General features: G+C 44.8%; 1 protein-coding gene across 4 annotated transcripts in view; it reads left to right on the top strand.

Moving 5' to 3' along the window:
• NRG1 (neuregulin 1) overlaps window positions 1-27019 on the top strand; it is a 743293-nt gene that overhangs the window by 421062 nt on the left and 295212 nt on the right. Inside the window, exon 2 of one of the 4 annotated variants that reach the window (XM_075067427.1) lies at window positions 243-370. The exons of the other annotated variants lie outside the window; for them this stretch is intronic. Within the exon in view, the coding sequence (XP_074923528.1) occupies window positions 247-370 (124 nt within the window). The 5' untranslated portion in view covers window positions 243-246. The remainder of the gene's footprint in view (window positions 1-242; window positions 371-27019) is intronic. 4 annotated transcript variants of the gene reach the window in all.

Genomic DNA, 27019 nt, shown 5'->3' with positions numbered 1-27019 from the left:
CCACAGAGTAGGGCTGGATGGCTGTTAGAGGGATAGTTGAAAAGGCAACAGAATAACTCTACCCAGTAGGGTTAGGACATGTAGGATAACACTGCTTTCATGACCAGGGAGGTGGGAGTGTAAGAAAGTGAATATTCTCAGCTCAGTGTGAAAGTTTTGCCATAGCTATATGTTATGATATGTGTCAACAGTGCCTTGGGTATGTTCATCCCGTCAGCACTCCTCTCTTCCTTGTTTCACAGACCAATGGGATCCAAACAGGAATATGAACAAGAAGAAGCAGCAGGAGACAGCACTCACCAATCCAACAGACCAAGCCAGAACCTCAAGCCTCTCAGAAGGACAAGGGGAAAAAGCCTGAAATACAAAGGTAGGTGCCTGCAGATTCACTCCGCAGCATACGGAGTCTTCCTGGAAATGGAGGTGCCAGCTGCCCCTTCCTGCAAAGGCACAAGGGTGTCCATAGCTGGAGGGAAGGAAGCGAAGGCAAAGGATATGAGCTACACTAAGAATGTTGGCCAGATCCTCCCTTGCTATAAACTGGTGTTGTTCCATTTAAAATAATCTTCTCTTGAAATCAACAGAGCCGTGCCACTGTTTGCTAGCTGAGGAGCTGAGATCGTGGTTTTGCTTTTGGGAAACCATTGATTAGATACTGTAGATTCTTTATTATTATTTAATATTCCTATTGTGGTGACAACCAGAGTCTCCAATCATGGCCAGGGTCCCACTGCAGTGGGTGCTGCTAAAACCTAGTGCCTACTCCAAATTGCTGACAATCTAAGGGCCGACGGTGAGGAGAAAACAACCAGTCTCCATATATTTTTGGCTTAGCTGAGGCTTCCTATACAGCTATTCATGCACAATGTCATGAGCTAATGTGTCATGTGGTTTTTAGTGGGCAGCAGGGTTGTTATATACATTTCCTAGTGAACAGATATATCATATCCACAGCCTTGTTTAACCTCCAGCAGTTCAGAATCTAGTGCTCTTCAGTGGCCACACCGGTCAGTAAAAAGACAATGCAACTGTATTGCAATTATATTTAAATATATATTTTATTATTTGTTTGCACATTTGTCTAGTGTTTTTTTTTCTGTCTGAATGGTTGCAGTGTGCATGCGGCTGTATGTGTGTGGATGTACATGGATGCCTGTGTATGTACCAGGATGAGTTGTGTGTGTAGGATGAGTTTAAGTGTTGTTCTGCGTTAGTAAGTATGCACAGGCCCTCATTAGTAATGGATGTGTATCTGACACACAGTAGGGATGGTTCAACTTATTCGTCTTTCTTTCTTTCTTTTTCTTTCTTTCTTTCTTTCTTTCCTCGCATTATGGTTTGTGCACATCTCATCCAAAGGATTTGTTACATGTTGAGAGAGCCCCGTTTGCTATTTATGTTACTTGTCTGAAAGCTGTGTGTACTGTTATCATTCCGTGTAGGTGAGCCAAAGAGTGCATTAAGTAATTTAATAATTAAATTCTGTGCTACAAATCTCAGGGGAGACTCTGGTCTCTAGTAATTGTGGGGCTGACAGCTGCTTCTGTACCAATCAGTAGATGCATCTGTCTCTCTTTCCACAAAACCAACAGGTTTATGCTATAAACTTCCTCCGCAGGAGGCATGGTTGAGGGCAAGAGTAGCTGCTGTTGAAACACTGACCCTGTATTCCACCAGAACACATCTGTCTAAACCCTTCCCTCGGCCAGTACAGATTTCCAAGTCAGCATCGGTGTAACTTGCAAGAACAATGACACTATTTAGGAAGCATTTACTCCTGTGGATCTTTCAAAGAGTAGATGTTAGCCCTAAGTATAAAATAACAATAACAATAATAATGTAAATTATGGCTGGGCTGGGTATATAAATAAGGCCTCAAGACAAGCAAAGAGATTGTAAAATGACCTGAAGAGCTCTGTCTAAGCTCAAAAGCTTGTCTCTTTCACCAACAAAAGTTGGTCCAATAAAAGATATTGCCTCACCCACCTTGTCTCTCTAGTATCCTGGGACCAACGCAGCTACAACACTGTAGAAATGAAGGAAGAGAATGAAAGTCACCAGTTTTCTATCAAAATTCCAATTTAGAACTCTCCAAACATGACCTCAAGGGACAGGAAGATGTGTCTGACACACAAGGAAATTAACACTCCACTACATGCCATAGGAGGCAGACATTTTGGAAAGAGGTGATAAAGGCCAGAAAGGGCGGCAGAAAGATTGTGGAACTCCTTCTGTATGTGGGGCTGGAAAAAAAAAGATACATTCAAAAACAAAAACCCATGGAAAATACTAGTAGCTGGGCTAATTGCAGACAGTTCAGTAACACTGGGAAATGGAAAGACACTTCCCTTCTTTAATGTGCACTTCTGTGATCTGGCTTCTGTTCAGGACCTGAGGAAAAATGTGTCCCGATTCCTGCTTCTTTGTTACATGCACTCTTCACAGTCACCATCTGCAAACCTGACTAAGAATAATTAGCAATTAAATAAACCCAAAGAAACAAGCTCTATAGTTTTTACACTGTTAAGTGTCAAAGGGGTAGCCATGATAGTCTGTATCCACAAACACAATGAGTTGTCCAGGCTTTTTTACCCACAAAAGCTTATGCCCAAATAAATCTGTTAGTCTTTAAGGTGCCACCGGACTCCTCATTGTTTTTGTACACTGTTAAGTTGGCCTCAGAAATTCTGTGTTTTCATAAGCATTCCTTTGGTAGCTAGTGGATTCACTGATGCACTTTGTTTTGGTTCCATATAGTGACACCCTGAGAAATGGCACCATTTATGCTCCCCTTCTGTTTGTACCAATGGAAGTTCAAAATTCGAATGATAAGAATTTAGGGGGAGACTTTCAAATGCAGAATGAATAGTTGAGGTACCTAACTTCCATTGATTTCCAGTGGGAGTTTTGGACCTAATTGCCATTTGTGCCTTTGAAAATTTCCCCTTTACTGCTTATAACATTTGGGCAAATTATCTAAGGCCTGATCCAAACCCCACTGAAGTCAAAGGGAGTCTTGCTGTTGACTTCAATTAACATAGGTTCAGACCCATAATGAATAGCTTTTTCATCTGTACTAGGATCTATCAGGTATTTGCAGATGTCTTAGCTGAGCTTCTACTGTTTGTGTGGTAGCAGCCTGGCCCTGACTTGCCCATATTTGTCACACCAATCCATGTGCCTCCTGAAACCTGACCCTCATTCTCCAATTACAGCCACAATTTCCTGAAATATTATCATGTATGGTAGCTTTTAGAAGGAGTAGTTCTTTAATACAGTCAAGTACCAGTAGCTGATCTATGGTTATGGTTTGGTTCAAGACGATTTTAGAGCTGAAACTGCTTGCGTCTATGAAGACTGTGGCCCTTCAGAGAAGGCTGTGTTGTTGCTGTTGTCTGCCTATTGGAGTGGAATGTAGGGCCATAATGTTTGGCTCTTAATAAACCATCTTCATGAAGTGACATGTAGAGCTGGCCTCCTGGCTAGTAAGAATTAGGCCTTACTAGACCTATGGGAGGAAGCTTCTGGACGTCTGGTGGCAATGAGATTTGTTGAGGTGCTTGGGTTGGATCCCTTTCCCCTTGGTATAATAATGAGATTGCTGGCAGAGCATTCTCCATAAGGGCCCCTGTGATCTCTTCTCTTTGGATGGCACTCCCATCCTAGTCTGAAATATCCAGAAACTGCTGGTCACAAGGGCCAGCTGCAAGGGCTATCTTCTTAGCAGGGTTGCTGAAGAAGCAGAGATTGTTTGAAGCGAGGAGGCAAGGAGAGAGAATGTTTAGTGGGGGAATTGAGACTATGATTTCCTTTTGCACTGCCTGGTTACTTAGTAAGTACTTAGGGGAGGGATAGCTCAGTGGTTTGAGCATTGGCCTGCAAAAGCCAGAGTTATGAGCTCAATCATTGAGGGAGCCATTTAGGAATCTTGGGTAAAAATCTGTCTGGGGATTGGTTCCCCTTCAAGCAGGGGGTTGGGTTAGATGACCTCCTGAGGTTCCTTCCAACCCTGATATTCTATCCTCTGTGCTTCTGCATTGTTTGGGATTTATTGTATTCTTACATGGGTATCAGATGTCACTGGGGTGCTCAGGCATGTGCCCTTCTCATGGTTATTTCATAAATCTCAAGAATAAATAAATAATTGCCCCCTACCAGGATGTAGTAATATTCTAGCCTGGTTCTTCCCAGGCATCCAACTATATCTGTTGCTAAATGATGGAAAATTACAGTTATGGCACGGAAGAGGTTTTTTTACCTGTCTTTACAGACAAGGTCAGCTCCCAGACTACTGCACTGGGCAGCACAGCATGGGGAGGAGGTGACCAGCCCTCTGTGGAGAAAGAAGTGGTTTGGGACTATTTAGAAAAGCTGGACAAGCACAAGTCCATGGGGCCGGATGCGCTGCATCCGAGGGTGCTAAAGGAGTTGGCGGATGTGATTGCGGAGCCATTGGCCATTATCTTTGAAAACTCATGGTGATCGGGGGAGGTCCCGGATGACTGGAAAAAGGCTAATTAGTGCCCTCTTTAAAAGGCCAGCAGGAGGATTGATGAACTAAGCCAGTCAATTGCCTCCCTAGTCCTTGGAAAATCTGGGCAGGTTCCTCAGGAATCAGTCTGACAACTTGAGGAAGGAATGTTAGGACAGTCAGCATTGGGATTCCCAAGGGCAAACTCATGCTTGATAACCTATTGCCCTTCTATGAGGAGATAACTGGGTCTGTGGATGAGGGAACAGTGGATTTATGTACTATGATTTTTAGCAAGTTTTGACAACGTCTCCCCACGTATCTCAGCAATTAAAAAAGGTTATAGGCTGGAGATTGATAAGGGGATTGAGAAACTGGCTAGTCTCCGGGTCAATGGGAATAGGATCAATGTATTGCTATTCAAACTGTTAAGGAGTCCAGGGGTCGGTCGCCGGTTTGTTCCAATTCTATTAATTGATTGGGGAGAGATACGGCATGACTGCCCTCGCAAGTTTGCAGATGACACTAAAATGGGAGGAGTGGTAGATACGCTGGAAGGTAGGGATAGGGATACAGAGGGACCTAGACAAATTAGAGGATTGGGCCAAAAGAAATCTGATGAGGTTCAACAAGGACAAGTGCAGAGTCCTGCACTTAGGAGGTAAGAATCCCATGTACTGCTACAAACTAGGGACGAAGTGACTAGGCAGCAGTTCTGCAGAAAAGTACCTAAGGGTTACAATGGACGAGAAGCTGGATATGAATCAACAGAGTGTCCTTGTTGCCAAGAAGGCTAAAGGCCTATGGGGCTGTTGTAGAAGGTTCAGCTGGAGCTTGTCCCTCTCTGGGCCGGTGGGGAATCACACCGCCTCGCTACGTCCATCTGGTTACGTCAGGGAACTAGTTTGGCTGCGGGATCTCAGGCCACAGCAGCAGTAGAGGCAAAACAAATTGGTACTCCTGGCCAGTTGGTGGGCAGTAGCGAGTCCTCGGACAGGAGCTGAGCAAATCGTTAAACAATAAGCCCAGGCCCTCGGTCAGGGTGGGGCAGTACAACGTCTGTGGCTCAGGCTCTCAGGCAGGGGCTGACCAAACAGCTAAGCAACAACTCCAGGCCCTGGGTCAGGGGGCATAGGCTCCACCAGCTCCACCCACTTTGTCAGCCGGAGGGGCTCGTCCCTCCCCAGGGTGGTAGGGAACCACACTGCCTTGCTACAGCTGTATAAGTAGGGGCATTGCCAGCAGATCAAGGGACGTGATCATTCCCCTCTATTCGACATTGGTGAGGCCTCATCTGTAGTACTGTGTCCAGTTTTGGGCCCCACAGTACAAGAAGGATGTGGAAAAATTGGAAAGCGTCCAGCGGAGGGCAACAAAAATGTTTAGGGGGCTGGAGCATATGACGTATGAGGAGTGGCTGAGGGAACTGGCATTATTTAGTCTGCAGAAGAGAAGAACAAGGGGGGATTTGATTGGTACTTTCAACTACCAGAAAGGGGATTCCAAAGAGGATGGATCTAGACCAGAGGTGGGCAAACTATGGCCCTCAGGCCACATCTGGCCTGCAGGACCCTCCTGTCCAGCCCCTGAGCTCCTGCCCCGTGAGGCTGCCCCCGGCCCCTCCCCTGCTCTTCCCCCTCCTGCGCAGCCTCAGCTTGCCCTGCCGCCGGCGCAATGCTCTGGTTGGCAGAGCTGTGAACTTCTGGGGCCACTGGTGCTCCAGGCAGTGCAGAAAGGGGACAGGGAGTGGGGGGGCTGGATAGAGGGCAGGGGAGTTCGGGGGGTGGGCAGGGGTCTGGGGTGTGAATATGGGTCAGGGTGGCCAGAGGGTGGGGAATAGGGGAGTTGAATGGGTTCAGGGGTCCTGAGGGAACAGTCAGGAATGAGAGGAGGGGTTGGATGGGGTGGCAAGGGGCAGTCAGGGGCAAGGGTTCCTGGGGCAGTCAGGGGACAGGGAGAAAGGGTGGTTGGATGGGGCAGGGGTCATGGGGGGAGCTGTCAGGAAGGAGAGGGGGATTGGATNGGGGTAAATGCTCTGCAGCGGTGTCAGAGCTGGGAATGGACCACTGGGGAAGAGGTATAGAGATAAGACAGACTTGGTGTGAAGGGCTTCAAAATAGCATCAGAGTCCGGATGGCCGAGCAGTCTAAGGCACCCCACTCAAGGTTCTATCTTCCCCCAACCTGGGTATTCTGGTCTTTAGGTTGGATATTAGGAAAAGCTTTTTCACTAGGAGGGTGGTGAAGCACCGCAATGGGTTACCTAGGGAGGTGGTGGAATATCCTCCCTTCGAGATTTTTAAGGTCAGGTTTGACAAAGCCTTGGCTGGGATGATTTAGTTGGGGTTGGTCCTGCTTTGAGCAGGGGGTTGGACTAGATGAGCTCCTGAGGTCCCTTCCAACCCTGATATTCTATGATTCTATGTTTCTATGGGGCAGCATAGACAGCAGGACTCCTGCCCAGGCTAATATTAATTGGTAATGAAGAGATCGGAAGTGAGTTCTGGCAAATCTCTTTTCCTGCATAAATGCCTAGTCCATGGAATTATGTAGCCTATACTTATCATCTTACAAGGACATTGTTACCACAGATGATTTGCTCTCCTCAGGCACCTCCTGGTGCAATATGTCATTACACATAATAGAGCTTCACTTGTGGGTCCTGGGAGCACTCTATGACCTCCCCATCACATTGATTGTTAGGAGCACCAGTTGTGTTCATCACCGAGTAGAAGATGCCTCCCAGCACGCCAGCTAGAGGTTGCTCATCTGGTTGTATCCCGGAGGATCTAGTCCTCACATACTGTTTTCTTCTTCCACTGATGATGGCCTTTCTGAGGTCAGCTATCAGTCAGGGGGTGGAGAGAAGCTATGCAGAGACTAAACCCTTCAGGATAGATCTGCAACATTATGGCCTCCATCTGTTTTTGAAACCAACATACAAAATGCTGGAGTTTAGTACACAGGAGCTCCTGCAAGGTTGTATTGGTGTAGAAAACCAGATCCATTATGTCTCTTCCTCTGTGTAAACCAAGAATTAATCATGGCAGAAGAGGTAAATGTGTGAGGGTTTCCTGTGTAAACTGCTCTGCTGGACTGGTAAACATGTCTAGTGTTGTCACAAATAGTCAACACAAGTGTAATGAATGCAAGTTTCGTTTTAGCCCTGTGTGTTTACCATTACGACTTTAAACTGTTTATAGGAAGGGAAGCACTATAAAGGTCCCTGAGGAGGTAGGCAAAACCACAAATACAGTCAGGGCTTACTGCAATGAAGTGTTTGGCTTAATATCCAAAGAACACATGGTCACTTTGCAGCAGCTATTGGTCATGTAAAACGTTGTTGATACTTGACAGTGACGCCAACGTAAAACATTCATAACAACTCCAGAAATTAAGTGTATTAAAAACTGGTAGGATCCAGCTGGATTCTTTCTTATCTGTGTGCTGTCAAACAGGTCTAACAGAAGCTTGATTTGTCCATCAGAAATACTGAAGTAATGACCAATACAAAAGATGTATCTTAATGTTTCTAATCAACATAATCAGCTGTAGTTTTTTACATCCTTTTTCTTAAAGCCCCAGCTTCTGGAGGCATGTCATTAGGTGAGAATCTCAGCTTTCATTTATAAAACAAGGAATCATGTAGTCTCAGTGGTTGCACAGGAACGCCTGAACTCATGAATGAGAGGAAGGATAGGCCAGCTGTCACGGTGCTAGCTAGGCTTGGGAGACTGGGGGTCAAGTCCTTGCTCTGCCATAGAGTTCCTGTGCAATCTTGGGCAGATCACACAGCCTTTCTGGGCCACAGTTCCCCACTGGTAAACTGAGGCTGGCAGCACTTCCCTGCCTCCCAGGGGTGTTGTGAGGGTGCATACGTTAAAGATTGCAAGGTGCTTAGATACTACAGTGATGAAGGCCGGATAAGTACCAGAACCTGAATGGTTACAGCATGAGAAGAGAGGTAAAAAGGCCCCAAGAGATACTGTTTTTAAAAATCTCCTGATTTGGGGGGTGAGGGGAGATGAAGTGGGCTGACTCATGACTTTGAATGCTAGGGGCTAGCAATACAGTAGCAACATTTATTAATAAGAAACAAAGTCATCCCAGCTAGCACAGATGGGAAAGCAAGTAAAAGAGAGGAGAAGGGCTGGGTTTTTCAAAAGTGCTCAGCATTAGCCTGACTGCTCCCATTGAAGCCAACAGTAAAACTATCAACTTCAATGAGGGCTTTAGAAAAACCCAACCTTTGCTTCGTAAAGGGATACTCTTAGTCCCGATACTAAAAATTGTCTCACTCCCACATTTTGGTCAGTAACTGTGTCCATCATCTGGGTAGGGGACTGGGGACCGCCGTTGGGAAAAGGCATTATCTAAGCTAGTCAAATGCAGTTGCTTGCTGGAGACATCACACTATTTAACACACTGGGAGTAGCTTTGCAGAGACACTGAGTGTGGTACTGTAGTTCCTATCAGCCCTTGGTGCAGTGCTTTTCCTGCAGTCCTGGAGCTAGTATAGATTGTGAGATGTGTACAATGGACTAATCAGGCAAAGCCTCATGTTTCTCCGTTATTGGAGGCCCACTCTAAGGAGATATTGAACCAGATTCAGGCTGATGTAAATCCATGACCCCGGTGGAGCTATGCCAGCTGAGGATCTGTCCTCACTGAGCTTTCTCACGAGGGGGAAGTGGAGAGGAAGCCCTCCTAGGGGACAGAGAGATGTTGGGTAAATGTGTTGGAAGGCAGTAGGTCCAGGTACGCAGTGAGTAGTCATCAGTGGGAAGAGTTGGGTCTGGAAGGCTGAAAGGTAAGGAGTGGGATGGAGAGAAGAGAATTAGAATTCTGATCCAAAGCCCATTGCAGCCAAGGAGAATCTTTCCATTGACTTCAGTAGGCTTTGGACCAGGACCAGGGTATAGAAGGAGCACAGAGGATGAATGGAGATGACAAGGCTGGAAAACAAGATACAGGGAGATATCAGAAACAAGGGTTACAGTAGGTGCAGGGGACCTGCGGGGACGGAGGGGTCCCAGACTTCTTCCCAGGAAGAATTGTTTATTGTGACTAAAACATCTATGGTGCTGCTTGCCATGTGCCTTTTTAATTAGGCAAACATCTGGTGCCATTGCACTGCACTGTGGCTTTGTCGTGTTGATCATTGACAGATGCTATTCCTCATGATGTCTGCTGTCAACCTATTAGCAAATATCTGGCATTTGATATTTCAACTTTAATACAAGGACATAAAATCATAGAAAGGTATGGCTGGAAAGGACTTCATGAGGTGATCTAGTTCATCACCCCACATTAAGGAAGGTCCAGCCTTGTATACATAGGTGACACTATAGCTAACTGTCCTGGAGCTGTGTTTGTCTAACCTATTCTTAAAAATCTCCAGTGATGGAGATATGGATTGGATAAGGGTAGAACTTTGATCATTCGCATCAACCAATATTTTATAATGGACAACTATTTATTTTTACGGCATTTAGGCCCCAATTTACATTTAAGCATGTATTTAAATCTCATTGACTCCAGTGGGATGTAAGTACATGCTGAAAGTTAAACATGTGCTTACGTACTTTGCTGAATGAGGACCTTAAATGGCAGTCAAAATAATGTATAGCTAAGTGATAAAATATAAATCTATATTTATACCTTGGGGTTCTGATGAGGTGATGAAACTGCATTATAAGATCCCCACTGCAATGATAACTTTGCCATGCTAGTATAAAAGGAGTTCAGGGAAGACCCTGGAGTGGATACAGATATGGTATTGCCATCTGAGGGATACTACAGATTTTGCTATCAATCATTGTAGACAATACGCCCCCTGGTGTTTATTTGGGAGAACCACCTTACCAACCACTTCTTGCAATGAAAATGAGGGGAATTTACTTGATCATCGTACAGGAAGAACATGCCATCTGTGAAACTGGTTGTTTCTTCCCCTTAGTGCTGGCTGCATCATGCACAGTACAACAAGGCCAGTCTTAGAGAGGTTTCACAGCAGTTCATCAGAGAACCAGTGCAGCAATTTTAAAATGTTCCATTACCTTAAGAGATATTTTTGACCCTGAAACCATCAGGGCAGAGAGACAATGTATAACTTAACACTTCAAAACTTAGAAAAATATGAATCGTTCAAAGCAAATTTTAAGCTGACGTGTTTACTCATTAGCTGCGGTATGTGCAGGGATCAGGCAGGTGTGTTGCCACCACATTAGCTCTCTTGGTCTCTATCTTCCTCACTATTGATTTATTTTGCCATAGCAGCACTTCGAGGCCCCAGCTGAATTCAGGACCTCACCGTGCTAAGCATTGTATGGACAGTAAGAATTGGTCCCTCCTGAAGAGCTGACAGCTTGAATAGACAAGTCAAAGGATGGAATGGAGGCACCATTATCCTTTCTGTTCAACTTCACCTCTCTAAGAAACATCAACCCAGACAAGGCATGCGGTATTGCTAACCTGGACTGGACTGTCTTTTTGATGTTACTCTCTATGGATGCCACAAAGATGAGAGCATATAATTCTCTCCAGTCTCCCTCTCCATTCAAATACTGCCAATTGGCCTCCGCTAAATGGGAATATTGAGCTTTACCTGTTTTTACGAGCTCTAACTCCAGTGCTGTATCACCCACGTTATAGCAGAGCAGAAGCTGTGCTGTAGTTACAGTTAAGCTCTGTCGATTGTACTTATCTAGCACCCATGGCTATAGGATCTGAGCGCCTCTCCATCTTTAATGTCCGTACCCTCCTAAGCCCCCTTTGGGGAAGAACAGAGCTGTTATCCTCATTGTACAGATGGGGAACTGAGGCACAGGGAGACTTGCCTAAGATGCACAGGCAGCCTGTGGCAGAGCAAGGAGCTGAACCCAGGGCTCTCATGTCCCCACCTTGCACTCCAACCACTGGAGCATTCTTCCTCTCTACATGGGCCCAGTATGATAGTATTGAAACACTATATTAACCTACAGGCTACTCTCATCTCACAGAATTTGCCTTTGCAGCATGTTGTACATAGTGTTTGATTGTGTTACTCTGTTGCCTTTTTAATAAAATTAAAATGGAACCTCCAGCTTTGCACACTTCCTTCTCCTATCCCCTTAAAACACTGCCCCATCTGCAAACTCTTGCTCAGCAGCAATAAGACTACTTCCATATGGACTATTCCCAAAGGAAAAGTTTCACAGGCCTTTACTTTTTGTTCAAAGTCTTGGGTCACTCTTCAGCAAGTTGTTTTAGGCTATCATAATATTGATTAAGGCCCAGATCCAGCGAATACCAACCCTAAGCATTCAAGAATCATAAGTCATGGCCCAAAATATCATGGAATTGACTTAAAAATCATGACATTTTCAAAATAATAAGTGTGGTGATTTTCTAGTTGCCTCCTGGCTTTTTTGAACCTGTAGGGTTCATGTTTTGAAGCTTTTCTCCACAACCATAAGGGCTAGAAATGGGCTTTTGATTTGTAAATGAAAGCTGAGATTCTGGTGTATTCACCTGATTCCAGGGCCTGGGGCTTTAAGAACAATACCAAATATCATGAGACTTGGGATAAAATCTGAGAGATGGCAACACTGCACCCTTCAGTAACTTTATACATATGTGTCATCCAAGTCAGTTCAATGGGATTAGATAAATGCCTAAAGTTACACACAAACATAAGTTTATGCAGAATCTGGGCCTGTATTTATACTCTCTGTTATCTGCAGAACAAAAAGAGTGTTAACAAAGGAAGCTAACGTGGTGTGAAGAGCATGTGAAAGCCATGGCAATCTGTACTTGCCCTTTAACAACCAGAATTTTTGTTAACAGGTATCTGTATAGCTTCTCTCTTGATTCTCCATGATGGTCATCACTTTTACCATGTTCTCAAAGGTTGGGTGTGTTGGGCTTTTGTCTTTGTTTTGGTTTAAGGATAAGGAAGACTTTGCGATAAACCATACTTAAAATATGCAGCCAACACCAGCCAATTATACTGACATCTCAGTGTGGATTGCCTTTGCCGTTCAAATAATAACAAAAACTAGGCTGGAGCTGGTTAGCAGTTGGGTGGCAAGGCAAAGGCAGTTGATCACAAACTGACACGCTCAATCAGCAGAATTAGAATGTGCCTCTTTGAACACATGTAAAAGCCAAGTTAATGATCTGTGGTGGATAGGGTACCTGCTCATGTCTAATCGGCCTTTGGGCTTTTTTCCTTGAGGAGGTAGTTTATTATTTGCTAACTCCAGATCTGAAAGTGCCAAGAAACTGGGTTGTTGGGGGTTTTTTTTAGACTCCTTTCCTTATGGAAACATCCTGGCATATTTAATCAGACCATTGTTTCTCACACCTTCGCCCAAAGATCAGGTAGAGAAAACCTGCCTTTGATCAAAACATTTCTGTACTTGGTTCTTTGTTGATCGGAGGAGAGTAATATTTTATTGTTGTCTGGAAAGAAAGCATTCATAGATGTCACACCCACTCGCTCCCTTACTCAAAGGACTCTGCTCCAACTGTATGCAAAGGAATTAGCTGCTGTTAGTACAATGGTTCTCATCAATGGACATTTCAGCTGGCAAACCTGATATCTTTGGCACACTTCTGTGGAAGTTTAAAAGGAAGGGGAGACGTCACTTTAATTGCTTTGTGTGGTGTATTGAAAACTCTGTTAAAATTGTAGGCTATCACTTTAAATTTCAGGGGTTTTTCATGGTCCTGCCAGCAGATGAATGTGTTCTGTAGGGAAGAGTCCGATCTGGGCCTTGTAGAAATCAGTCTGCAGCCAGCCAGCCTAGAGCAAGGAGAGTTGAGTTGTGCATCTCTGTTTTAGGGAGCCAACCCGTTTTGTCTCTCTGGTTTGGGGGTTCTTATGTGTTATCGTTCTGAGTTCTAACAAATAAAGTCATGTTACATTGTGACCTTCCGGACAGAATACTTGTTTTTATTAATGTCTCTGTATGGGCACATCTACACTGCTGCTGGGAGTGAGCGTCCCAGTTTGGGTGAACAGATGCCTCCTAGCTAGCACACTAAGAATGGAGAGTGGCCATTGCGGCACGGGTAGTGGCACAGGCCAGTCAGCTGAGTGCACAAGGCCACCCGGCCCACTGGCTCCATATACACCTGTGCTGCAATGTCCACACTGCTATTTCTAGCATACTAACTCAAAGCTCCTGCATTGACATGCCCTGTATATGCGTTGAACACAGCACTTGGTTGATGGCCAGTTGCAGCGGTCTTGTGCTGCAAAGACATCGCCTGTATGCCCTTTGCCCCCTCATCCATCCACTCTCCCAGCTCTCCAAAGAAAGGGCACAAGTTAACAGTGGCAGCAGTGCAGAAACTGAAGAGGCAGCAGGTGGGTCCATGAAGAGGAAGGAGGAGAGGAAAGGTAGCACCAAGCATGGTTCATGTTGTTGCTCACAGCAGGGAAGCAGAAAAACCCTTAGGACATTTTTTTTTTAATGTCATGAAATAATAAAAAGATAAATAGTAAGTCTATGGAGAGTTCATGAGACTGATCACCAGGACTGGCTCCAGGCACCAGTGAAGGAAGCAGGTGCTTGGGGCAGCCAATGGTCCAGGTCCTTGGTGGCAATTCAGCAGCGGATCCCTCCCTTGGGGCAGCAAAAAAGCTGGAGCTGGCCCTGATGATCACTTTAGACTTCTAGTGAGTGCTTGTAATATAATGACTGTGCAAACCATGCTTAGGAATGAGGGGGTGACTTAGCATGGTGTTCTCCCCAGATGTGTGCTGTGCATGAGAGAAACAAAAGCTTTGTAATATTCATCAGATGTTGAGGCCAAAATTTTCAAACTTGGGTACCTACATTGGATTGCACCCTCAGCAAGTTCGCAGATGACACTAAGCTGGGGGGAGAGGTAGACACGCTGGAGTGTAGGAATAGGTCCAGAGTGACCTAGACAAATTGGAGGATTGGGCCAAGAGAAATCTGATGAGGTTCAACAAAGACAAGTGCAGAGACCTGCACTTAGGATGGAAGAACACCATGACTGCTATAGGCTGGGGACCGACTAGCTAAGCAGCAGTTCTGAAGAAAAGGACTTGGGGATTACAGTGGATGAGAAGCTGGATATGAGTCAGCAGTGTGCCCTTGTTGCCAAGAAGGCTAACAGCATATTGGGCTACATTAGTAGGAGCACTGCCAGCAGATCAGAGGAAGTGATTATTCCCCTCTATTGGGCACTGGTGAGGCCACATCTGGAGTATTGCATCCAGTTTTGGGCCCCCCACTACAGAAAGGATGTGGACAAATTGGAGAGAGTCCAGCGGAGGGCAACAAAAATGATTAGGGGCTGGGGCACATGACTTACAAAGAGAGGCTGAGGGAACTGGGCTTATTTAGTCCGCAGAAAAGAAGAGTGAGGGGGGATTTGATAGCAGCCTTCAACTACCTGAAGGGGGGTTCCAAAGAGGATGGAGCTCGGCTGTTCTCAGTAGTGGCAGATAACAGAACAGGGAGTAATGGTCTCAAGTTGCAGTGGGGGAGATTTAGGTTGGATATTAGGAAAAACTATTTCACTGGGAGGGAGGTGAAGCACTGGAATGGGTTACCTAGGGGGGTGGTGGAATCTCCATCCTTAGAGGTTTTTAAGGCCTAGCTTGACAAAATCCTGGCTGGGATGATTTAGCTGGGGTTGGTCCTGCTTTGAGCAGGGAATTGGACTAGCTGACCTCCTGAGGTCTCTTCCAACCCTAATCTTCTATGATTCTGTGATTTAGGCACCCAAGTTTATATTTAGGCACTTGAGCCCTAATTCAACAAATCTTTAAGCGCTTGCTTAACTCTCAGTGACTTCAATGGAATTTAAGCATGTGTTCATAGTTAAGCACATGCTTAGGTGCTTTGTTGAACCTGGGCTGTAAATACATGACCTGATTTTCAGAGATGCTGGCCAGCCCAGGTGCCATTGAAGTAAATCACTAAGCCACTCACTGGAATTTTAACCATTCATGGGTCAACCATGGATTAAAGAATAATTAGATACGTTGGAATAACAAGTCACTTGGATTCTGCTTGAAGATATTCTGTTACATTCATGGAATAAATTACTCATTCTGAATTATTCACTCGGCTCTAATAGAGAATAATTTTCACCAGAAATGTTGATTGGTTTATTCGGCAGAATTATAAGCTGATTGGATGGATGGCAGGCAGTAGATGTGAAATACTTAGATGTTGTTAAAGCACTTGACATTGCATTGAAAAATGTATTTAGGTTGTATGAGGTGTTAAGAACCATTAACAAAGTCCTAAACTGAGTTAGGAGAGATGTACTCCTAACTGGGATCTAGACATGTACTCTTACTACCAGATTTAATTAATCTCCTCATTAATGTCCTGGAAGAAAGTACAAAGAACACACAAATTCACAGACTGTTAGGTTGAGAAGAGTTGAGACCACTGATGAGGACAAAGGGACATAAGAGTTGAGAAATGTCTCTGGAGAGGGAATAGAATGAAAACGATGAATTAAATTAAATCTTTCAAAGCACAAAGGTGCCCAGTCAGTGTCCAAATGCCAATTTCACAAACGGACTTGCCTCTGCAATATTAGGAATTGGGTAGTAGCCGAACCTGTGAGTAAAATATTTCCTAGAGTGGGTATCCTTGGGGAAATATAGTTCTTAATTGCATTTGACTTTTTAAAATGTGCTTATCCATGTGCATGTACCATAAGGTGCTGTGGGTTGGAGAGCCTGGGTTAAGCCAGCCCTGATTCCAAGATGAGCCCTGCCACAGGGGAAGAATTCCCAATATAAAAGCCACCAGGAATCTGCAGGGCAGAGGGCTATGGCTGAGAGAAGTAGCTGGGACTGCCAGAGGCAGCAGGAACCCCAGTAAACTGGAGCTAGAACTGATGAAAGACTTTGGGACTTTGGAGTTCTGTTTCTCACAAACTCTGTTGGCAGCTGCCTGGTGACAACTGAATTAAAAGGCTTGGGGCTGAGAATACAACTTGAAACAGGGCGAGTTTTAAAGGGACCTGAAGTCAAAGGGAAATAGAGTTGGGCGGTGGCCATGGTGCCACAGGCCCTGATTCAACAAAGCATGTGTTTAGCTTTAAGCCCAAGTTTATTCTGCAAAACACTGAGGCCCTGATCCAGCAGAGGACTTAAACATGCCCCTAACTTAAAGCATGTAAGTAGCCCCATAGAATTCAGTGGGATCAATCACATACCTTAAATTAAGCGTGTGCTCAAGTGCTCTCCTGGATCAGGGCCTTTGGTCCCAGTTCTGAAAAGCACTTAAGCACATGCTTAAGGCCTGTTGATTTCAGTGGGAACCAAAAGGTGGATTTCATTAGAGCATAATGACTTAGGACATGTAAAGCAGATCACAATTCCACTGCAGCATGTGTTAATTCTGAACATATTTTTTTCTCTTTAAACATCAGGAAATGTAAGCTGAGATTTTTCAAGTTTGCATTTTTACAATTTATAGTCTCATTAGTCATCATTTTTAATGCACAAACTGTACAAAGAAATAGGTTATAGGTGTATATGACTTTAGCAGAACTAACCACATAGCGAAGTACTTAGTGTGACTCAGGTGGCAGAATTTACTCCTTACTCACTGTAGAAAATGTGCACAAAGGGACTGAGTTGGAGAAGAAAAATGTGTTGCTCTTCCCAATTCCACCTACAAAACAAGCTCCACCACTAGAGATGCACATTTTGCTGCTTTGTTCAAAACCTCTGGATTTTAGATTGGTTTTCAGTGGCATGGTGGCTGAACCTTAGCTCATTGCTAGCCAATCAGACTGCAGACAAGTTAAGTCCAAATGTACTAATGTTCTTACTTGGGAGAATTGTTTTTTGTTTGCATTGCGGAGTTTTCAGAGTTTAGCGCAGGGGATTTTCAAAACTGCCTGGGAGATGCAGACGTACAACTCCCACTGAAATGAATGGCACTGAATTGCCAAAGTTCCCTGAAAATCAGAGATTTGGAGCAATCAAATTTTTGAATTGCTCCTCTCCGGCTCTGCTTCAGCTCTGGGCATAAAACCTACTGGTCCACACTCCAGCTCCGGGCTCCGCTCCAAAACCCTGCTGAAAATCTCAGCTTGAAAGTGTATCATCAAGTAGTTTCAAGGCATATAGTGTGTAAATATAGCCAGGAACACAGACTGCTACAAGGAGAATCTACTTCTACAATACACTAGGCAGGAACTTCAAAGAAGTATTTATTTTTTTATGTATCTACAGATGAAGAGTGCCTATCCCAAAGCGTTCAATATGTGCATTCTTGTAAACATAATGATTGTAGTAGGTCCCTGATCCTGCACAAGGACCATCTTCTCTGAGCCTTCAGATGAGTAAGGTTTCTCCAACTGTCACTGGATGGAGTCAAACAGGAGGAATGTCTTCTGAGAACCAAGCTTCTAAAAGGTACCAGAGCTTCCACACAGCTGGCCTTCTGTTGGCCAGTTCAGCTCTCTTTCACCGCAACATGTGGCTCATTTATGGCTCAAAGGAAAGCAGTAAATCTAATATATCCGTGTTGAGTCTGAGATCACACAACTTCGACTCAGACTCAAAGTTAGGCAGTATTATTTATTAGCCATCTGCACTGGCTTCTGTAAGGTGGTCAGCCATGCAAATTCCTTGTTCTGTGTGCTTTTTATTTAACAGATGAACTCTAACCTTCGTGAGCAGTTTGATTTCTTGAAAGTCTTCTATTGATTCGCTCTCCTAGTATTCACTGTTAGGACTATGCTGTAATGTAAAACAATGGGTTAATGCAAGTGCTTGGTCATGATAGAATAGAATAAGCAGTTGTATAGCAACGTTCAGCCTTTCACATAGTAATGAATTCATCCTCACAGCACCTCTGTTCAGCATTTTTTGTTATTTTTTTTTATTTTACAGTCTGTTGTTTAATCAAATTTTGGTCACTGAGATACAGTGATGAGGTGTGGCATTAACACTTAGACCAGGTGACACATTCGGCCTGATTCTCATTTACACTAAAACCACTTTACATGGCACTGGCAGTGTAAAGAAGCCTTAAAGTGGGTATTAATTACATTCACATTAATACTAGAATGGTGTAAATTGGCCTTAGTGTGAACGAGAATCAGGTTTGATAAGAATAGTGCTCAGTTTTTACAGATCCAAGTGGCAAACTATCATTGCAGCAAGTCAAATGACACCTCTCTTTCTAATGGATCTGGCATGAGGCTGTAGGGTGATTGATAAGGAAACTGAGAAACACATTGAGCAAATGAGCATGATGTCGTCTGGTAGATTTTAAGGTAGTTTGGTTTTTCTAAGTTTGTTGAATCTCCAAAACATTTCCCACATTTGACCATTAGAATGAGACTTGCTTTGCTTTCAAGGTGCTTTCTACATGGTCGCATTGGTCTCCCCAAGTCCCTTAAATCTGTTGTAAATACTGCAGCCCTGATGTCAGAAAGAATAACATATAATCCTCTTTCTAAAACTCATGGTCTGTTCAAGTAGATAATTGATTGGAGAGCTGAGTAAGCACTCTGACCTCTTCAGTATCCAGCAAGATTGATGGCTCATTCCTTCTTTCCTGGTGAACTGAAGCATGCCAGCCTACCTTTTGTTGTTGTGGAAACACTGAGTGCTTAGGTGGCCCTTTATTTAGGTGGCATCAGTGAGATAACCTGTAAGGCAGGGAAACAAAGCGCAGTGGGAAGACAATGGATGAGGATCAAAGCAAACAGGAGGCAAAGTGTTCATAAAGTGGGAAGTGGATAAAGAGGAGGATAGATGACCACAGAAGCAGAAAGCCAATCAAGTTGAGTTTTCATTATTTTCCAGCATTGAGTCAGAACTAGACCAGTGTCAATAACAATGGCTGAACCAAAAAATTCATGCTGGTATAGGAAGAAGGTGTACTGCATGGATGGCAGGGCCCAGCAGGATTTTGTGGTGAGCAAACTAAAGATCCTCCTTCTTTAAACTTATCAAATGGTGTATCCACTCCATCTTGACATGCTCCTTCTAGCATGTGCTATCCATACTGCCATCCTGTCCACTGGACAATGGAACTCCAATGCTATGTCAAGAAGTCTCTGTATGCTTTTCACGCAATCAAGGCAATTATCATCTAGTCACTTGTTTGCTATTGAGCAGCACACCTCACATTTTATCGAGCAAAACAGTTGCAACTGAGAGAGGCATCAAGGGATTTTGCACTTTTTTTTTTTTTTAAGGAGAAATTAGGAGGAAGGAACTGAAAGTGAAGACTGGGAACAGCTGGCCTCGCATTTGGGTCATCCAGTTATCCAAACTGTTTGCAAACCCAGATTTGTAAAGCTAACAACGTGGGAGTCCATAATCCACCGTATACTTCAGATTTCATCTGACGCCCACGTGCTGAAATTGCCTCTTCGGGCCATGCGTACGCTGCTTCAGGAAGCAACACTGAACTTAAGCGTCACCTCCCGAGCTGCTCATCTGAACTTGCTGTTACTTGTCTGCACAAAAGGGTCTCAATGAACTCCATTGAGCAGCTTTAGCACAATGACATCAGTTTACTGTGAGAGGAAGTCCCCGGCTGCTCAAGCATGACTGCAGTCAACAGAAAATCCAGCAATGGGGAACATCTATAAAGGATTTGTATTTTTATGGATAGGCGTTAGCAGGAATAGATGTGCAGTGGGAGGACCAGCATATGTCCTGCTACATATTTCCATACACAAAGCACTACCACTTTCAGGCAGATTGACCTCTGGTTTAGATTAATAAGGCTGTAAAATCCAGAAAGACGACAACGAAATTCTGCACAAGCGAGTACGAACTGTGTGTGTCTGTCTCTCTGTAGCAGGCTGCATCTGAGCACGAAATGACAGCTGCCTCTGCAGCAGGACAGCTGCCTCTCTCCATTTCAATGTGCACTACAGAGAAAATAAGTTGTGCCAGATGCAAGCTGCCAGCACCACGTGTACTACAATGGCACATTATTTTGTGCGTCATGCTGCTTTCCATTTTCGTAGCTATTTTTGCTTTAATTTCCTAGTTATTATTGAAAATATATGTTACAGTAGTGCGCAGAGGACAACCAGTCCAGGGCCACATTATGCTAAATTCTGTACAAGCGTATATGGGGGAAAGTTTCAGAAGCACCTAAGGGAATTAGAGCCGTAAGTTCTACTGATGTTCCACTGGGCACCTATCTCTGTTCAGTACCTTTGAAAATCTCCTTCACTGTAAACAGTGTTCCTTGCCGCAAAGAGCCTACAGTGTAAAAGATACAACATAACGGATGGCCAGCCGTACAAATGGGCAGGGAAGGAGTGGTAATTAAAAAAACATAATGGGAAGTTTTAGCACAGACTGGCTGTGTGCACAGTTTATTTCATTTTCTGTTTCTTTTCTTTTTAAAGTAGAGAATTGTAAACAGTAAGAAAAAACTGCTTCCAATACATTTTCAGTAGTCAAGAGCTTCTCATGTCTGTTTTCAGGGTCACACCTGTTGCTAACATATCATCTTGCGCTCAGTAAATAACTCTTCTTTAAATTATTGCGGGGCGAGGAGGGAGCCCTCTGGCGTTGTGTAGTTTTCATTTCCAATCCTGGGAAAATCAGCAGGAGCTTCAGTGTTAAAAGAGCTCTCCATCTCTCGCCGTGCTGGATTTTTCTTATAGAACTAGTAACTTGATGCAAAAGTATCTTCTCAGAAAAACCCATCACATGTTAATAAGGTCACTTTACGTATGAAGATGAAGGTGATGGGAGATACTTATGTTTTCAGTTTCACCTTTCCTAAGCCAACAAAGACTTGTTTATACTTCCATTGCTTTTTACACAGTAGATTAGCATCAGACCTTCCTTAATATGAAGGTGCAACCCACCAAAAAACTTTTTATTTTCACTATAACAAAATGCTAGGCCTAACACACAAACACACTGCAGTGGCTTTTTAATTCTGCATATGCAACCTTACTTGAGGCTAAAAGTTGACCTTATCTCAAAAATGTTTTTTTTAATTGCTAATTGAAAAATGTTCTTTGTATGTAACTAATATAAGGGGAGGATTTTTTTAAAAGGTGCCTAGTAGATTTGGGAGCACAAGTCTCATTGAATTGCAGTGAGATTTGTGCTCTTAAACCCCTTAGGCACTTTAGAAAATTTCCCCTTAATTCATAAATAAAATTCAACCATTAAAAGTGCAAACGTGAGGAGTTTCACACAGAAGGAGTTTTGCGGTAGCACACATTTGTGTCCTTGTAACTCAAAAAATACTGCTGTAACAATAGTTGATTATTGACCGGCAGATAGAAAAATTCCCTTTCACATGACACCTATCATGGAAGGCAAAAGTAAGAAAGGACAGAATATCTGGAGCAGTTGGCCCATTTGGCATTGGTGAAACAGATGATAGAGGAGAACGTTTTTTAGAATTTTGCAAGAAATGTGACTTCATTGTCAGCAGTGCTTATTCTGAACACAAAGTGCAAGAGGTACATGAGAGTCACTAAGAGGGATGTATAAAAACCAGCTTGATTGTATTATGATTAATGGTAGATACAGAAATAGTGTTAGGAAGGTTAAGGTAACGCCAAGTGCAGATTGTGGATCAGATCATAGACTGGTTTTAATGAGACCAAATATCAAACTGAAAAAGTTACAGAAAGCCAAACACTATCTAGGATAGAACCTTGGAGGTCTGAATTATGAGATACAAAGTCACTACCAAGAAGAGGTGATGCAGATAATTAATGACAGCAAAGACCAAGTCACTTGGGAATGTCTGAAATATGCTGTCAAAGAAGCTGCAGATAAATATGTAGGGAAGAAGTTAATAGCTAGGAAAGTCCCTTGGATAAAAGATGTAATCACTGCTGGGATGGACAAAAGAAGGAAAGTAAAAGCACAAAGATCAAAAACAGAAAAAAAGGAATACTGAAGACTAAAAATGATAAAGAATAAATGCAGATTAGTAAAGTTTGAATGAATGGTTGGATCAGAAATGCAAAGCAATTGGATAAAGCAAACAAACAAAGTGAGATGTATCAAAAGGTAAGTGCCATAAATTACAGAAGAAAGGTAACCCTTAAGAACAAAAATGGACAATATTTGACAGTCCCTAAAGACAAGAATAAGAGATGACAAGAATATACCAAGTAGTATTAGGGCTGAAAAACCTCAACTAGAGATTAATCAAGTGAGCCCGCCAATATTGGATGAAGAATCATGGCAGCAATAAAAAGACTTTTGAGTGGAGAAGCACTGGGTTGTGATGAAATACCAGCTGAATTGTTCCAAAAAAAAAAAGGGGGGGGGGACAAAGGCTTGAAAGCCCTGTGAGGGGTAATGAAGAATCCGTTTGAGCCAGGAGAATTACCAGAAGACTTTACAAAGTTCATTGTGTTTCCAGATCTCCAAAAAGAACAGCACTGTGTATTGTCAAGCATACAAACAAACAGCCTACTATCCCATGCCTCTGAGATACTTTTGCAAGTTGTTCAAGACCAAATACAAGAAAGGATTGAAAAGGAAATAAGCAAACAACAATACAGCTTCAAATGTGGAAAGGGCATGAAAATCACCATTGTGAACTTGAAGCTTATATTACAAAGATCAGTTGAAATACAGAAAACAGTATACTTGTGTTTTATTGACTTCCAAAAAGCATTTGACGAGCACTACCACCTGAAATTGCTCAACATATTATAAACTGTAGGGATTGATGGATATGAACGCCAAGTAATAAAACAATTATGCTGAAATCAGAAGGAGACTACAGTGGGAGATGAAAATCCAGAACTAAAAGAGATCAAGAGAGGAGGAGTGTAGGGAGGCACCCTGGCTCCCCGCTGCGCCTGAGAGGGATGAGCCAGAACAGGTGCCTCAGTGGGCAGAGCCACCGCCGCCTGTCCCCGCCCCCCAGAAGTCAAGGGGCGGGACAGGAAGTATAAAAGCCCGGCCTCAGTGCTCAGTTGGCTGCAGACTGCTGGAGAGGACAGATGCTGGTGCCCGAGCTCCTGCTGGACCCAGCCTGCTCCGTGCTCACTACCCGGAGGAGCGCTGGCCTGAGCTTCCCCGTGCCCGGTATCCCGAGGAGCGCTGACCTGAGCTTCCCCGTGCCCGGTATCCCGAGGAGCGCTGGCCTGAGCTTCCCCGTGCCTGGTATCCCGAGGAGCACTAGCCTGAGCTTCCCTCCACCCGGTATCCCGAGGAGCACTGGCCTGAGCTTCCCCGTGCCCGGTATCCCGAGGAGCACTGGCCTGAGCTTCCCCGTGCCCGGTATCCCGAGGAGCACTAGCCTGAGCTTCCCTCCACCCGGTATCCCGAGGAGCACTGGCCTGAGCTTCCCCGTGCCCGGTATCCCGAGGAGCACTGGCCTGAGCTTCCCCGTGCCCGGTATCCCGAGGAGCACTGGCCTGAGCTTCCCCGTGCCCGGTATCCCGAGGAGCACTGGCCTGAGCTTCCCCGTGCCCGGTATCCCGAGGAGCACTGGCCTGAGCTTCCCCGTGCCCGGTATCCCGAGGAGCACTGGCCTGAGCTTCCCCGTGCCCGGTATCCCGAGGAGCACTGGCCTGAGCTTCCCCGTGCCCGGTATCCCGAGGAGTGCTGGCCTGAGCTTCCCTCCACCCGGTATCCCGAGGAACCCATGGTCTGGGACCTGTCGGATGATGCCGGCGAAGGACAGGTACCTAGAGAGGGGGAGATTGGAAGTGGCCCGGGGGAAGCCGACCCCAGTCTGGCTCCAGGGGATCCCGAACCAATGTCAGTGTGTTGCGGCCAGGATCCCCACTGACAGAAGCGTGCCTTTGCTGCTGCTAGGGCCCCGGGCTGGAACGCAGTGGAGTGGGAGGGCCTGCGTTCCCGCTGCCATCCTTGCAAGGGTGGCAGATTTCCCCTCTCCCTGGTCTGAGGAGGCCTTCTTTATAGACTTACCATTTGAACTGCTGCTCAGCCTCTGCCTGAGGGTCTGAGCTCTGTACCTGTTTATTGCCCTGCCCTGAACCAGGGCTTGGGGCTTTATAGACTTCCTCATGGAACTGCTGCACAGCCCCTGCATGAGGGTCTGAGCCCGGAACTGCTTAGTGCCCAGCCCTGTCCCAGGGCTTGGGCTGTATAAACTCTTCGTTTGCTCAGCCTGCTGAAAGGCCTGAGCGCTGAACTGCTTACTGCCCCGCCCTGACCCAGGGCCTGCTTCAGGGCCGAGCTTATAGACTCCGTGCTACCCGGCCACTGCTGAAGGGCCGGGACTTTGCCTTGCTTAGAGACTATTTGCTCAGCCCCTGCTGAAGGGCCTGAGCCCTGACTGCTTACTGCCCCGCCCTGCTTCAGGGCTGGGCTTATAGACTCCGTGCTTACCCAGCCCCTGCTGAAGGGCCGGGACTTTGCCTTGCTTAGAGATTACTTGTTTGCTCAGCTCCTGCTGCGGGTCTAGGCCCTGGACGGATTGCTGCCTGTAGCGAGGCGCTGGCTCCCCACCGCGCCTGAGAGGGACGAGCCCTAGCACCGGACCCTTACACGGAATGAGACAAGTTTGTGTAATGTCAGCAGAGGATCATACAGAATGGGCTGCCATGCTTGCAAACCTCCAGTAATGGGGATGCCACATAAGATGATGATCATGATTTATTTGCGTAAGCGGTTTCCTTTTATTATCAAACAAAAAATAAAGTTGCTTTCCAGTTTTGTCAAACCAAGAGAGAATAATATTTCATGCAGGTAGCTTTCAAAATTTCATTTAGTCCCGAATTGGGATGAAGTCAATGTTGGAATTTTTCATGAAACAAAATATCCTGAAATTATTAATTTTTACTTTTATATTACAATATGACATAACATAAAAGTCAAAATGATAAAGTCCAAACAAAACATTTTGGCCATATCAAAATGAAAAGTTTTGGTCATTTCCTGTTGAAAACTTTGACACAATTGCTACATTTTTATTTTGTTGAACCAGGATTTCCCAGTGGAAGACTGTTCCTTCAGAAAATTCAGTTCTGAAGCATGACTGTTTATAGCCTTCCACCACTTTTAAAGTATTTCACATAACAACTCTGAAAATTCTTCTTCTCCATGTAAATTTCTTTGGACATTTAAATCCTCCTAAATCTTCAATATCCTGTGGCATTGAGTTCCACCAGCTAATTATGTGTTGTATGGTGAAATATTTCCATTTGTCCATTTTGACTTATCCTACAGCTGAAGAAGTAATACTGAAGACCTAAGAGAGGGGCCTTTCCTAAAGATTATCTGAGCTGGCCAAAGGAATTAATGGGAATCTTATGGCAGAACCTATGATTCTGCAATATCTAGACCAGTGGTTCTCCAACTGTTGCACTGATGACCCCTTTCATATAGCAAGCCTCTGTATGTGTGACCCCCCCTTTTAAATTAAAAACACTTCTTTACATATGACACCATTACAAATGTTGGAGGCAAAGTAGGGTTTGGGGTGGAGGCTGACATCTCACGACCCCCCATGTAATAGCCTCGTGACCCCCTGAGGGGTCCCAACCCCCAGTTTGAGAACCCCTGATCTAGACCAAAGAGTTCTGCATAGGCTTTCCTGAAGCACCCAGACAGAGTCTCTGAATCCTTTTGAAAATATTCCCCCACCACCAATAAACTGTGAAGAAACTTCTGTAGTAGAAGTTGAATTATTATAACCAGTAGTACCTACAGTAATCTCTATCCAGCAAAGCACTGAAGCACATATGTAATGTTAAAGCACAAGTGGTCCCATCCCTTCAGTGGGATGAGACTAGTCACATGCTTAAAGTTAAGCACACACGTCCCTGTTAGTGTATATTTGTACAACAGAAAATATCTAGGGTACAAAATAGTTAAGTGCAGCTGTTGGAAGCCTGCATGTGAAGGGCATTGTAGAATTAAGAGATACGATGCAATCCTTTTTCAAGTATACTATGTTGGGGGAGATATTGTTCACTAAGAGCTGCAGTTTGACATTACACTGTTTTGTTGTGATTCATCTGGCCAGTTCATCCTTAAAATGTGCAAAATGCTTGTTAGTGGGAGTGTGCATACTTTGCTTGCCATCCAGTGACCACGTAAGAAGTATGGACCTTGCAGAAAACAGCTCCTGTAGGACATTCCATCAGTGTCATTGTCTGGTTCTTTATGTACACAGCAGTTTATTTCCTAGGAGTCTGGGCTGTATCCCCACCGCCCCACCAGAAGCAGCACCAGGGTTTTTGGTGCCCTAGGCGCAGGGTCGGCTCGCCGGTCCCGCGGCTCCGGTGGACCTCCCGCAGGCATCCCTGCTGAGGGTCCGCTGGTCCTGTGGCTCCGGTGGACCTGCCGCAGGCATGTCTGCGGATGGTCCACTGGAGCCGCGGGACCAGCGGACCCTCTGCAGGCACGCCTGCGGGAGGTCCACTGGAGCCGTCTGCTGCCCTCCCAAATCCTGGTGCCCTAGACGACCACCTAGGTCGCCTAAATGGAAGTGCCGGCCCTGCACCCTACACACGCTGGAGCTGGTTTGGTCTGTTTCCTGAGTTCTTCTGAGCTAGGCAGGAGGTGTGTCCTGGTCCCTTGCAGTAAAAGCAGAGGTTCAGCCATCGTTGTCAT

Source organism: Chelonoidis abingdonii, chromosome 6, assembly GCF_003597395.2.
Source record: "Chelonoidis abingdonii isolate Lonesome George chromosome 6, CheloAbing_2.0, whole genome shotgun sequence".
NCBI lineage: Eukaryota > Metazoa > Chordata > Testudines > Testudinidae > Chelonoidis > Chelonoidis abingdonii.
This window is presented reverse-complemented; position numbering and strand designations above follow the sequence as displayed.